This window comes from Mustela putorius, unplaced genomic scaffold, assembly GCF_011764305.1.
Source record: "Mustela putorius furo isolate JIRA1106 unplaced genomic scaffold, ASM1176430v1.1 tig00003932_pilon_pilon_pilon:0A:0A, whole genome shotgun sequence".
NCBI classification, from domain to species: Eukaryota; Metazoa; Chordata; class Mammalia; order Carnivora; family Mustelidae; genus Mustela; species Mustela putorius.
The window spans coordinates 10,037,412-10,051,945 of NW_025422077.1; the positions used below are offsets into that span (position 1 = coordinate 10,037,412).

A 14,534-nucleotide genomic window follows, 5' to 3' on the forward strand; every position below is an offset into this window, starting at 1 on the left:
GAAAATTCTGCAGGTAAACTTTAGAAAGGGTTACAGAATTTAGTATTCTTTAACTAAAGGCTACTCAAGGAACACTTGCAGTCAAAGTAAAAGTTAATTTGATTGCTTGATGCCTGGGCCAGAAGATAGTCAGACACAGTTCAATAGAAAGAATGGGAGTATCATTTGTCTGGAGGAAAGGAGCTGTGCTGGGCAATATACATTAAATGGAACAGTCAACATATTAATAAAAGAGGATACAGAAATTATTCCTGCAACAAGAAAATCGATGGAGCCATTTACTCGGAACAAAAGTACAGTGTGAAAGAGAGCAATAAAGCCGATGAAACAGGAGAAGCTGTCAAAAGCCCCAACCGAGAGACTAAACGATTAAACTATTACAATCAATAGAATGAGATATCCATGTCACAGGAAATCAGTTACTGGGAGAATAAAGTAAAAGAGAAAAAAATAAAGCACAAAATTATGCAGCAAACAAATTGAAAGGGGAGAAATGGAAATCCTTTGAAAAACGTTCAACAGTCGACCGGAGTTATTTGTGTGAACTAGGGTCTTTGGTTTATTAAGCAAAGGTGTGTGGAATTTCAGTTCCTGTGGATCTGATTAGGGAAGAAGGGATATATTAGGGGATACCCTTTGGCTTTAGCAGGAGATAATGCTTTCACAAGAGCTTTTGTACCTCCAGGGAGGGAATAAGGCAAAAACATTCTTACTGTTTAGGACAGTCTCATAAGAAATCTCCAGGGTGTCTGGGGGGCTCAGTCGGTTAAGAGTCTGTCTTCGGCTCAGGTCATGATCCTGGGGTCCTGGCACTGAGCCCCGAATCGGGCTCCCTGCTCAGCAGGGAGTCTGCTCCTCCCTCTGCCTCTCCCTCCTGCCAGTGATCTCTCTCTCAAATAAATAAAAAAATCTTAAAAAAAAAAAGCATCTCCAGGGGCGCCTGGGTGGCTCAGCAGGTTAAAGCCTCTGCCTTCAGACCAGGTCATGATCCCAGGGTCCTGGGATCGAGCCCTGCATCGGGCTCTCTGCTCAGTGCAGAGCCTGTTTCTCTCTCTCTCTCTCTCTGCCTGCCTCTCTGCCTACTTGTGTTCTCTGTCAAATAAATAAAATCTTTAGGGGAAAAAAAAAAAAAAGCATCTCCAAACCAGAGGGCAAATCAATGGTAGGTGAAGCTCAAGGAAGAATGCATTATTAGGGAAGTCTAGCAAGTCCTCACCACCAGACAAAGGACACATCTGACGGGTCGTTAAAGCATACTTTAAAAACTGGCACAGGAGCACGGTAGGACCAGGAATTTTAACTGTCTGGATACTTGAAGGTGTTATAATTTACAGTCAAGGGAAGTGACAAGCTAAATGCCTTTTCCAATGTTACACAGCTAATAAGAGAAAATAATCAGAATCAAGGTCTTTTAGGCCAGTGCTATTTCCGCTCCACTGTTTTGATCAATAAGAACATAACTGTAATAAGCAATATAAGGAAATTTAACTAAAAAAAAAGACATTGAATAATCTTAACAGTGTAACTGCTATGAAAAAGAACTGGTGTTTTTAATTAGCTCCAAATTGACTATAAGCCTATGAAGAAACCATAAATGGGGCAAAGAGGCCAGTGAGGAACTAGGAAGCACTATCCACAGAGAGAAGAAGGGAAAAATAAAAAGGGTATATTTATCTTTTTATTTTTTTTAAGATTTTTATTTATTTATTTGACAGACAGAGATCACAAGTAGGCAGAGAGGCAGGCAGAGAGAGAGGAGGAAGCAGGCTCCCCACTGAGCAGAGAGCCCGATGTGGGACTTGATTCCAGGACCCTGAGATCATGACCTGAGCCGAAGGCAGCAGCTTAACCCACTGAGCCACCCAGGTGCCCCAAGGGTATATTTATCTTAAAACAGGAGAAACTCTGTAGGAGGGCAGTTGGAAGGATAAGTCCATGCTAAGCTGATTGGGTCCTAGGAAGAGATGAAGGGCTGTCCTGTGTTGTGGTGAGCTGAATGGCGGCCCTCAGAAAGATGTATCCATGTTTTAATCCCCAGAATTTCTGAAGGACCTATCTGGAAAACTTAGCACATGGGACTAAGTTAAGGATCTTGAAATGGGGAGATCGCTAGTATTTTTTTTTTTTAAAGATTTTATTTATTTGACAGACAGAGATCACAAGTAGGCAGAGAGGTAGGCAGAGAGAGAGAGAGAGGAGGAAGCAGGCTCCCTGCCGAGCAGAGAGCCCGATGCGGGGCTCGATCCTAGGACCCTGAGATCATGACCTGAGCCGAAGGCAGAGGCTTAACCCACTGAGCCACCCAGGTGCCCCGGAGATCGCTAGTATTACATGGGTAGGCCTTAAATCCGACGCGAGTATCCTTCTAAGACACAGACGCGCAGGCACAGAGAAGGCAAGGTGACAAGGGAAGCAGAGGCTGCAGTCATGTGGCTGTAAGCCAAAGGGGCCCGGAACCTGGCAGAGGCACGAGCGGGCAACCCTGCCACGACTCGCTTTTGAACTTCAGGCTTCCAGAACTGCCGGGGAATAAAGCCACTAAGTTTTGGGCTAATTTGTTGTAACAGCCCTACGAAATGAGTACATGAGCAGACTAGACATTAGATTTCTGTGCCAAACAGGGTAAATGTAAACATAAAATTAGATTATACACGGGGGCAGATTGGGGCACACATGAAATTACAAGCCCTTTATTATACCTGCCCAAAGTGTAACAATTTATCCTCCCAATTGGATGTTAAAAGAGTAGGATCTGGGAAAATGACTAAATACCTTTCTCATTTTAAGATTCCATATAGAGTAGTAACAGTTGACTTAAAATCAGCAAGTTATTATTATTCAATATTGAATACTGACTGTGGTAATAAAATCATACAGTAAGAAATTAAAAAGTCATTATCCTGTATAAAAATAGAGTGACAAACAGAAGGGTCTTAATTCATAAATGCTGTAATGGTGACTTCTTACTCAGAGCATCATACACATTTAAGATGAACATGAAAACAGGACAGGTCCGAGAGTAGATGGCTAAGTTTTGGTTCAGCATTATTTTAGACTCATCTAGACAACAGAAACTTTATAAAGAGGCAATTTGCAAAAGGTACACTTGTCCAGGAATTACTTTGCTTTCCAAATTTAACAGATGACTGCTTTGTGAAGATTTTGCTAAACAGCTAATATAAAAATGTGTCATTGGTTTTAAGCGGAGTTTATTCACATTTATTGAGATACACTTTGTGGAAAAAGAATAATGAAAGAAGATTTTGAAACATTCTTTTGAGGTGGTTTCATGGCCCAAGTTTATGTAATAAAACATCGGTAGTCAAACCGCTTTTAAAGATATAATGAAGTAACGGTTAATGACTTGCATCATCTGTTAAACAATTTTGGGGAGAATTATAAAATCCTAAATTCCCCTGGCTTCTTTAGAGCTTGGTATGAGTTTTAAAGTTAAGAAGTAAAAAGAAACAAAGAATGGCAATTAATAACTCTTAATATTTCATTAAAAAGACTCAGCAAAAAGGAGAGCTTACCTGTTCTGTTTCAAAGATGTCCCGAAGGTGCTCAAGACCAAGGCTTTTTAGGAACTGGCTGATATTCATGTCAAGACCCGCAACTAAAACAGACATATATTAAAGTTTTCAGAAAGCAGTTATCAATCTAAAGGAAGTGATAGTATTTATTTAAAGCCATGGCTCTCTGACACCCTTGGCCATACAGATGATTTTACAGAGCATAAAAGTCATCTAGAATACATCTATTTAATTCAGTCACCTCAGGTTAACTCTGAATTTGGTGGAGAAGTAAAAGCAGAGTTTATCTTATTGGCAGCATTTATATTTACTATAATATTATAAAGTTTAATCTAATGCTTTTAGTGAAATATTTAATAGCTTGGAATTAAAAAACGGAATTTACCAGTTATGATTTGTTTCCATTCCTTAAATGATCTCTTTTTTTTTCTGATATAATTTCAGTAATAAGACTCACTCAGTAGTTAAATACAATATGACGGTTAGAAATGGATATACTGGAATATACATAAGAACAATATAGATGTCAAGGTATTTATTCTATGAAGATAGTTCTTATAAACTGGTGTGTATGTGAAAACTTACAGACAGGCTGTCTTTAAGACAGGTTTTCAATAATTACTGAGAAGTAAGTGAAATCTGTTCATTTAAAAAAATAAAAACGAGGGAGGCACCTGGGTGGCTCAGTTGATTGAACTCTTGATTTCAATTCAGGTCATGATCTCAGGGTCTTAGGATCGGGCTCTGTACTGGGCACGGAGCCTGCTTAGGATTCTCTCTCTCCCTCTCCCTCTCCTCCCTCCCCCACCCTCTCCCACCCAACCTGCCCCCCCCCCAGGCTACTCTCTCTTTAAAAAAACAAAACACAAAACACCCCCATCAAAAACCAAATAAGCATTCTCGAGTACACTCGCCTTCTCCTTCCTTCCTTTCTGCGCCCGCTGCCCCGTCCCCCGTGTTGGACGGTCCTCCTACTGCCAGTTCCGCTAAAGGGCCGGTGAGGTTATCGATGCTGCTGGCAGCAGACAGGCAGGAGGGGGTGGATGCTGGTGAGATCAGAGAGGCACTCACTACGGTGGCCTGAGGTTTAAAACAGGTAGGCAGGGCCTCCGGGGGCATGGCATCTATCAGCAAAGCTCTTATGTCATCAGCCTAAAAACAGTGAGACAAATAAACACACACACAAATACATTTTAAAATGGTAAAATTTTCCACTAAGGACCAAATGCTTCGTGAAATTTGTCTTTAGCGAGTGCTTCATTATTGCCCACTGGTTTTTGATCACTCCTTCCCCGACCTGCAACTCCAGAGAGCGCCAGCAGTTTCTGTAGGGGTCAGAACTTGAGTCCCTGTGTCGTTTTTAAAAATATTTCATCTTTTGAAGATCTAATGTTCACCCTGACTTTAGTTAATACTACTGTGTTATATAGTTGGAATTTGCTGAGAACAGATTTTCAGCAAAAATCTGTGTTCTTGACACACACACATTCACGTATATCAAAGTCAACCATGAAGGAGACATCTGAGAATGTAGACTATACTGATTTCTGGAAACGTTTATTAAACACTGAGTGAAACGTGCAGACACAGTTGTCCATACTGATGACACACGTATTCAAAGTGTAAGTTAATAAAGATGGGAATGAGTTTAAAAAGTTTCCTGTCTCGTTAAAAAACAGCCTGCTGCAGTACTGACGCAGTCTCTCCTTCTGAAGTTCTCATATTTACACCAGGTTTGCAGATGCCTCAATACTGACAATGACTTTTCTTCAGTTATTTAGTGCATGCTTAATAATTAAATGTCCAGTTATAATTTGGAAATGTTAGAAGGCCACCGCCTTAGTCTGGCTGGCTTATTCACACTGTCACAGCCCGTTAGGCCTAAGTGCTGTGAGACGACGTGGGAGTCTCCGAACACAGCCAGCCGTTAACTCCCTCCTCTGCGTGCACGCGCGCCACCAGAGGTGGCATCTGTCTCCCTCCCTTTAGATCGGGCAGCCCTGCAAGTTGCAGTGACCAAAACAATGTAGATGGAGTGGTGTCTGAGGCTTTTAAGGCCAGCTTTAAAATGACTGGCAGCTTCTACTTCTGCTCTCAGATGCATCGTCTCCATGCTATAAAGAAGTCCAGGTCAACTACAGAGGGAAGGGGGGCTCCGTGGAGAGACACCCTGGAGGATGAAGGGCGGCCCGAGACCTCGCAGCCTCGGCTGAGCTCCCAGCTGGACGGAGGTGTACGCACTGCAGAACTGGGTCGCGGAGCCACGGAACCCATGGAACCGGGGGCAACAGTCAGTCACTGTGGGAAGCCACTGACTTGGTTTCGGTTAAGCTACTAAGTGTTCTGAAGTGGTCTGTTACTCAGCAATAGATGTGTGAGACAGAATGTGGCTTGGGAAGGTACTTGTAGTTAAAAAATGATATATTATTGTGCATATCAATTTACGTTCCCATCTTCAAAGGCATACTATACGGCCTAGAAGGTAAATTTTCTTTGACTATCTCACTGCCTCAGGTACATCGGCTGCTCCTGAACAATATGCTAAATGTAGAAGGTCTAAGATACTTCACTGTAATTCTCTGAGGATACGTTCTAGATACGTGTTGTTTTCCCATGCAAGTTAAGCATGGCAGAAAGAATTAATTTAAGGCACTGCTTAGTTTGCCTTAACAGAGTTTTGAATTATCTAATATGCAAATAAAAAAAATTTCAGAAGGAAGGAAATTTGTCCTTACTGCTAAAGGTAAACCTGCTAAGCCCTGAAATTTAATGTCGTCTCGGAAAGCACAAATTTAAGGCAATACTAAATAATTCAGAATGAAGACTTACTGTTGCCAGATCTAAAGGTGTCTGACCTTCTTGGTTCTTCATAGTGGGATCCGCACCATGGGCCAGAAGTAGGGCACATAACTGGGTCCTTCCTTTTTGGGCTGCTTCATGAAGAGGAGTAAATGCCCACTTATCGGTGGCATTTACACACGTGTTGTATTTTATCAATAATGCTGCTATATCCACATGCTGAGAAAAAAACAAAGGTTGCGAAAGACCAAGAATGAGATTATCTGGGCAAGCTCCATCAGGTCTGCCTGCTATTTTAACACTTCCTTCCCTATTTTCATCCTTAATGTACGTTTCTTCTATTAAAAAAAAAAAAAAACATACTTCTCCCACTCCTATATATTGGACCCCATCTTTTCTTGCCTCCAAAATCTCCATTCCGCAGTCATTACTGTTTTACCCTGTGATTCTTCATAGGTGCTTATAAAAGTTTTTATTTGGCCTTCTACCATAATCAGGTCTATCTTAAAAATGAACACAGAAAATGAAACTATGACCTGACTCCAAGCCTCCTCTCCAAGGTCTAGACTGCCTGAAACTTTTGAAAGAAGTGTTCTTATTTGCTTCTCTGATCTTCCTATTTCTCTTCTAACCCACTGCAATCTGATCTATTTATTGAAACATTTGTCTCAAAGAGTCTCACTGTTTTCTCTTCAGCCCTTGGGGAAGTAATGTAACATAACAAAACAGCACTGTACAAAACTGAGTCTGCAATGTCCAAAATGACTTGTGGGTGGGGGAAATGCTAGCAGCAGATACATTAAAAGCTGGGTGTGGGGGCGCCTGGGTGGCTCAGTGGGTTAAGCCGCTGCCTTCGGCTCAGGTCATGATCTCAGGGTCCTGGGATCGAGTTCCGCATCGGGCTCTCTGCTCAGCAGAGAGCCTGCTTCCCTCTCTCTCTCTCTCTGGCTGCCTCTCCATCTACTTGTGATTTCTCTCTGTCAAATTAATAAATAAAATCTTTAAAAAAAAAAAAAAAAAGCTGGGTGTGATGTGATGAGATGCTGAACCATGATGGCCAGAGAAGAACGGAAAAGAAGAGCTAAAATCGAGAAACTGGAAAAAAAAGGAAAGAAAAAAAGGAACAAGGAAAGAAAAAGGAAAAAACCCTGGATTTTAGAAAGACAGATTAACTGCAGAGAACGAAAGAGACAGAAAAGGCAAAGTTGACTGACTACCTTCCGTTTTTCAAAATTTGTCTAGAAGATTAAAAACCAAAGGGGAACCATTAACAGACTTTGAGTAGCAAAAGTTGAAGTGGGAATGAAACTATAAGAAAGTTAAGTTTCATTTTGAGTAAACAGTTTTTGAGGTAAAATATCGAAGTAATGCTGTTCTGTGAATGGTTTGACACAAAAGGCGGGAGCACAGACAAGGAGGGGCGCCATTTCTATGCTCCCCCGCGCTCTCACCTACTCACCCAACCACCAGACATGGCTGAGTACCACCAAGTGCCTGGCCCCTGGACTCTTGGGGGACTACAAAACAGAATACGGAGCTGACAGCTGTAGCTAGTTGATAAACTTGCTAAGAGAAGGAATACAGAAAGATAATTTTAAGCGGGGGTGGGGGGGATATAAAGCTTTGAGAAAACAGTATTTGGAGAGAGGAGCGTGGAAGAGTCCTCAGAGGAGACAAAAGGGGTGATAAGAACTAAAGAACTGCGAGGGGTCAGGAGCACGTGAGACAATGTAGAAGCAAGTTTCGCGGAGAGCAGGTTCCCTCAAATAGTAAGTTCTATACAGCAAAAAGTTTGTTTCTTCCAAAAAGTCCTTATAAAGTAAGCTTAAAACAATGAATTATGCAACAGTAATATTAATTCGATGGTTGGGCTTTTGAGAATAATAAAAATAACTTTATTCTTATAAGCATATTTAAGGACGCTACTTTGGTTGCCACTAAAGTAGTTCTAAAATCCATTTCAACTCTAATATTCTATAATTTTGTGCAATTGTCCTATTTGTGTTCTTTATGGATACATTTCCTGGCATAGCTTGCACTTCTGATAGTTAAGTCAGAAGCACATCATCTGTTAAGACTAGATATCTAACTCAAGCCGCTGCTCTACTGCAATATACTGAGTTATCAGAAGCTGACTTTCAAGAGAACAAGAAGAGACAGGGAAGGTAGAAACAGATATATCCCAAGATGAGATTTATGGCATGCTTCTTATTTTCTGTAAGAGAGTCTTTGCTCTCCCAAAGACAACACTCACCTTGAAAATAACAGATGCTTTTTTCTGAGGCAATATTCAAGTTTTTAAAATCTAATACTTATTAATTTCAGGAAAATAATTTCAAAAAATAAAGAGAAGAAAACTTACGATAGAGCCACCCTATGACCCAGCAATTGCACTACTGGGTATTTACCCCAAAGATACAGATGTAGTGAAAAGAAGGGCCATATGCACCCCAATGTTCATAGCAGCGATGGCCACAAGAGCCAAACTGTGGAAGATGCTGAGATGTCCTTCAACAGATGAATGGAAAAAGAAGGTGGGACGTACACAATGGGATTTTACTCAGCCATCAGAAAGGATGAATACCCAGCTTATGGATCAATATGGATGGGACTGGAGGCGATTATGGTAAGTGAAGTAATTCAAGCGGAGAAAGTCAATTATCATATAATCATACGAACGCTCATTTGTGGAACATAAGGAAAAGCATGGAGGACCTTAGGAGAAGGAAGGGAAAAATGGAGGGGGAGATGAACCATGAGAGACTTTGGATGCCGAGAAACAAACAGGGTTTTAGAGGAGAATGGGGTGGGGGAATGGGTGAGCCGGTGATGGGTATTAAGGAGGGCATGTATTGCGTGGAGCACCGGGTGTTATACGCAAACAATGAATCATGGAACACTGCATCAAAACTAATGATGTTCTGTATGTTCTGTATGGTGACTAACATAATAAAAAAAAAAAAGAAAGAAAAGAATTTATGAGGAAAATATAAGTCAAATAACTTCTAAGGAAGCTCCCACATTGGCTTGACAAGATAAGAAAAAAAAAAATGAATCAAAGGAGCACAATTATACTAGGGCTTTTGAGAAGAAGCTATGTTTTGTGATCTTGGGATTACGAATGATATACATCATTATAAAACTGATTCCAACACAAAAGATAAAAATAGGTACCAACTGTGGTATTCCATAAATTACTTAAAACAAAATAACCTCCCCCAAATTTATCTCCCTTATTTAAAGGTTATATATTGAAAAGAATAGCTCTTTTTGTTCAGTTAATCCAAAAGCATGGAATAGCTTCAAGCTTCTCCCCACTAAGGTTATAGGGCATTCACACAATGATTCAGATGATTAATTTTATTCTACTCTCATGTGTATTGGTAGAGTAGTATAATTTGGTAGACTAATTTGCATAGGCTTCCAAAATTAGATAGTCCAAGGAAAATTACGTGTGTGTAAAATGAATTGTATATATGTTATTTATTGTTCAACTTTCTTTATACTAAATTTATAGTTTATGCTTGGAGCAACCAATTACATGCTTGTTAAATCTACTGACAAACATCGGAAAGAGCAATAAACAGGAATGAGTAGATTACTACCAAAGTATGCTAACAACACACTTCTTCAGTCTTTAAAGAGCTACACCACTGGGACAAAAATAGTATCTAAAATTTAAGGCTGACAAATCCAATAAATAAGCTATTCCTCAGTTTATACCACTGAAAGAACAATATTGAACTGGAAGGTCTAGAAAAGGAACTGAACTCCGTTGGAATGGAGAGGCAATTTAACATGGTTTCAGAATCCAGCTGAAACACAGAACACTTTAACTGACAAATACTACCTAAAAAGACTATGAGGGCCCCAATTTCATTCTAGAAAGCTGGAATGTAAGGAGAAGAGAAATATGCTTGGGCTCCAATGAGAGCCATTTAGTTGTACAATGATGTCATGAAATCCCAGGATTATACCTTTTAGAAAAGGCACTGAAAAATGAAAGAGTCATGAGGTAACAGAAAATTACAGGCTTTGTGGTAAACAAATACCAATGTTTTATATGTACCGAATAACGAAAAAACTAACTGTTTGGTGTACATGTATATTAGATATATAAGACATTCTAATACAAAACACTCTCCTGACATCTGTAACTTTTATTTAAACTTCTTAGACTGTTCCTACAGTTGGAAAAACTGAGATGGCAAATCCTTTCTGTATAAAAACACTCACAGAGACACACACAGGCAGCAAACTGAGCTCTGTAGAGTAAAAAAGGTAAAATACAAGTCAAAGAATAATTACCAATAAATAATAGCTTAAGTAGCTTTATGTAATTTCACGGATATCTCACATGATTATTTCATCCCCAGGCTGCAAGTAACCGAAGCCAGTTAGTCTGTGTGTCTATCGCACACGGACACGGAGCTGCTCCAGCACACGGATTACTCGTAGGACCACTGGGTGGCGCCCAGCCATTATTCTGGCCAGTAGGATGACTATGGGGAGCAAGTTATCTTTTTTTAAAAAAAATATTTTATTTATTTATTTGTCAGAGAGAAAGAGCATAAGCAGAGGAAGTAGCAGGCGGAGGGAGAGGGAGAAGCAGGCTTCCCGCTGAGTAAGGGAGGCCGATGCGGGGCTGGATCCCACGGCCCTGGGATCATGACCTGAGCTGAAGGCAGGTGCTTAATGACTGAGCCACCCAGGCGCCCCTGGGGGCAAGTTATCTTATAATAATAGTTACTATTATTATTATTATCTTATAATAATAACTATCATTATTATTATTACTTATAATATGGATTTTAGGCCAGAGGATGCACTTTCCACATACATGATCTTGTCTAATTATCACAACAACCCTGTAAAGAAGCTTTCAGCATCTGAGTCCTGCTAATGAGAAAACTGTGATCAGAAGGATTAAGGTACTGCTTGGAGACTGGGTTATCAAGTAGAAGCCTACAGATGAGATCGCAGATGCTCACAGCCCGAGTTCAGGTTTTTCCATTATACACAGCTACCCGCAGGTCTTGCCGGACTAAAACTCAAGTGTCATTTCCTGAAAAGTCAAAAATGGCGAAGCGTATCATATCAGGGAGAAGTCACGTACGTAGGGATTACTGGGTAACACTAGGCCCCAAACTACTCTGCAAACAGCTTTATTTTTAACTGAGAAGCTTTTATTTCACACCATAAAAATCTCCTCCATAAAACGGTTACTTCAGGACAGTGCACCACATACACCCTGCAGCCGGGCCAGTGCTAGGACCGCTGGATGAACACCACCCAACACAATGTAACTAGTGTTTTGCCACCTTAACAGAGAAATGAGGACCAGAGCCCTACCTTTTCATTATACTATCCAGCCAAGGCTTACTATGACATGAGTAAAAAAGGGACTTTTGAAAGACAGATTTATATATCTAGAGATATTAAAAATATTATTATATCTACCCTTTAGTTAAAAGAAGACAAAGTAGCTTTTAAAATTTTTATATTGTGGCTAACACTGGTCCTCATTTTAAATCTACTAATTGAGAATGAGATAAATACTGACTTGACATGATTACTGACAACGGATTACATGGTAGACAAATGGCATTAGATAAAATTATTTTTTAAAACCGAGATTCTCAACGGGGAGGGTGATCTTACCTACTGCCAGCTGGGAATCACTGTGTCACAGGGATGTTATGGGGCAGGGAGAGGGGAGAGGTAAGTGTTGTGCAGGGAAAACCCACGGCAACCAAAAAAGGTCAAGAACCAAAAAAGTAAGGGCTTTAGTGAGGAACACTTATGACTACTGAGTGAATAGTCATTGACTCACAGATATCTGATTTTTGAATTTGTAAAGTTTAATACCAGAAGGACTTTTAGTGACTCAAAAAACCCACCTAATACAATGAGGGGAAAAAAAAACCTACTATAAACACATTATCTAGCCTGTTACCATTCTGTGGTAGAAGGATGGTGTCAACCAGGTTGATTACAATCTCTATCACATGCTCCCTACACAGCCTGGAGAATTTTCTGTTCATTTTTACTTGGATAATTCGTTTCATTTACAAAGAGCTTAGCAGTAGGGATGTGATAACAAACACCGTAACATGGAAAGAGAGATGAAACAAAAGATGTCCATTATTTTTCTCACACGGAGTTAGGAGATGATGGTGAAGTAAGTATGAAATGGAACAGTGGGCCTCTGTTCTGGACCCTGGTTGCACGGCACCTCCCTTCAGCTAAGCGCAAGGTAGCTTCAAGGCAACACAAAACAGAACAAGGTTGACCTGCATACTACATTACTGTTTAGCCACTGTGCGTTTATTTCTCTCATACTAGTCACCAAAGGACACACACACGTGTAAGTAACATCTCAACGCCTTTCCTATCAGGAAACTAGGAATTAAAAGGTAAACTACTTTTGAATTAAGTTTTATTTTCTCTGCTTTCTGTGACAGCAGTGAAGACGGAGGCAGTTAAAGACTGACCAGATAGAACTTATCTATGTGTAAAATGTATCGAAAAAACACACAGATCCATGTAGTCTACACAACAGATAGTGTAAGTCTTACTAGGTCGGGTCAAGAACTAATTCTATTGCCCACATCTATCCTTACTCCTTTGTAGATTTGTATGAAGTAAAAAGACTCTGCTTTGTGGCTCCTGGATGGTTCAGTGGGTTAAGCCTCTGCCTTCAGCTCAGGTCATGATCTCAGGGTCCTGGGATCGAGCCCCGCGTTGGGCTCTCTGCTCGGCAGGGAGCCTGCTTCTCCCTTCCCCTCTGCCTACCTCTCTGCCCACTTGTGATCTCTCTCTCTGTCAAATAAATAAATAAATCTTAAAAAAAAAAAAAGGCTCTGCTTTAAGTTCTACTGATCCCATCAGCTTTATAAACTCCTAACTGAAGAAGCAGCAGAGGGATTCGAGGGACAGAAGACAGAGAGAAGGATCATGCTACAAAGTGAAAATTAATCTCCAAATGACAGACAAGTAAAAAAAAAAAATCATATGTAACTGTATATGTAGTATGTTAGCAGTAAATATTTAGCATGTCTGGACCTCAGGAGAAATATATGCTGTACAGTGAAACTGGGCACCTTTTTTTGAAGGAAGCTTAGAAGAAAATTCTACTAAATTTGAGAAGAGACAATCATCTTGGGAAAGGTAACTTTACTGCAGTTTCAAGATGATTTCAGTACTAATAATATATTTATTAAATCTGACAAGTTCTAATTAATTTATGTTACACTGGGAAATTTCCTGTCTGTCCAACTCAAATTGCACTGTTTGCCTTTCCTTAAAAGTATTCCCACAGACTGTCATCTCTCTGAAACACTGGTTTTTTCAGAGGGCTTAGGAGAAGATGAGGACATTCCTCATGGAGGCCAATGGAGAAGAGTAAGAGAATATGAAATCACAATGATTAGTTTTTACTTATAGCTTGTTAGGCTTCTGCAAATCCAGAAACTGTCCTCATCAATATGATTCCAACTGTGAGGTCCCTGGTATGTATGATCCATCATCTATGGGGTTTTATAGTTGAACCGGGAGTAAGTGAATGAACAGAAAAGCACATGGACATTTATCCTGTGTGATTGTTCCTGCGTGATTTAGGGCTAAGTGGGCCTTGGTGATTTTTGGACAGTCAGTTTCAACAAATGTCATCAAGACACCGCAGTACCCTCCTCTTGCTCTCGCGGCTGATGATTCCAGTTACAGTGCTTTGAGAATGGCTCTGGACGTCCACTGCAGGCCTTCAGTGAGACAATCAAATACTGTGAAACCACATGTACCAACGGCTCAACCGTTTACTTGGCTATTTTTAAGATTCTGATGATAAACAAAAGCAAGCATAACTTCCATGCCCACAAACAAACAGCCTCCTTAATTTTATAGTTTCTAAAATCTACTTGGGGGAGAGTTAAGATCTATTACCTCTATCAGTAACTACTCAATGAGCAGCCGTTACACATCTATTCCCGTGCTAGAGAATGTGAGAAGAGCAGAGAGCTGTGAGAGCATGGCCCTTGGCCAAAGCATAGTTAAGCATGGGAAGGCTGGAAACACTCTGAATAGTAAGATTCAAATCGTGCTACATTATGCTGTGGTTACGTATCTACTTACTTCCTGCACAGTATGCATTTGATAAAATAGTAAATGTCAGGGAAGTTTTCCAGACTGGAACTTTAGCATGCT

At 40.3% G+C, this 14,534-nt stretch overlaps 1 protein-coding gene across 1 annotated transcript in view; it reads right to left on the minus strand.

Moving 5' to 3' along the window:
- The window catches only part of TNKS (tankyrase), a 207,911-nt gene that overhangs the window by 22,052 nt on the left and 171,325 nt on the right, over positions 1–14,534 (minus strand). Inside the window, exons 18-20 of the mRNA XM_004757809.3 lie at positions 6,363–6,551; positions 4,448–4,685; positions 3,534–3,616 (exon numbers count right to left, since the gene is read on the minus strand). Coding sequence (XP_004757866.1) covers positions 3,534–3,616; positions 4,448–4,685; positions 6,363–6,551 — 510 coding nt within the window. The remainder of the gene's footprint in view (positions 1–3,533; positions 3,617–4,447; positions 4,686–6,362; positions 6,552–14,534) is intronic.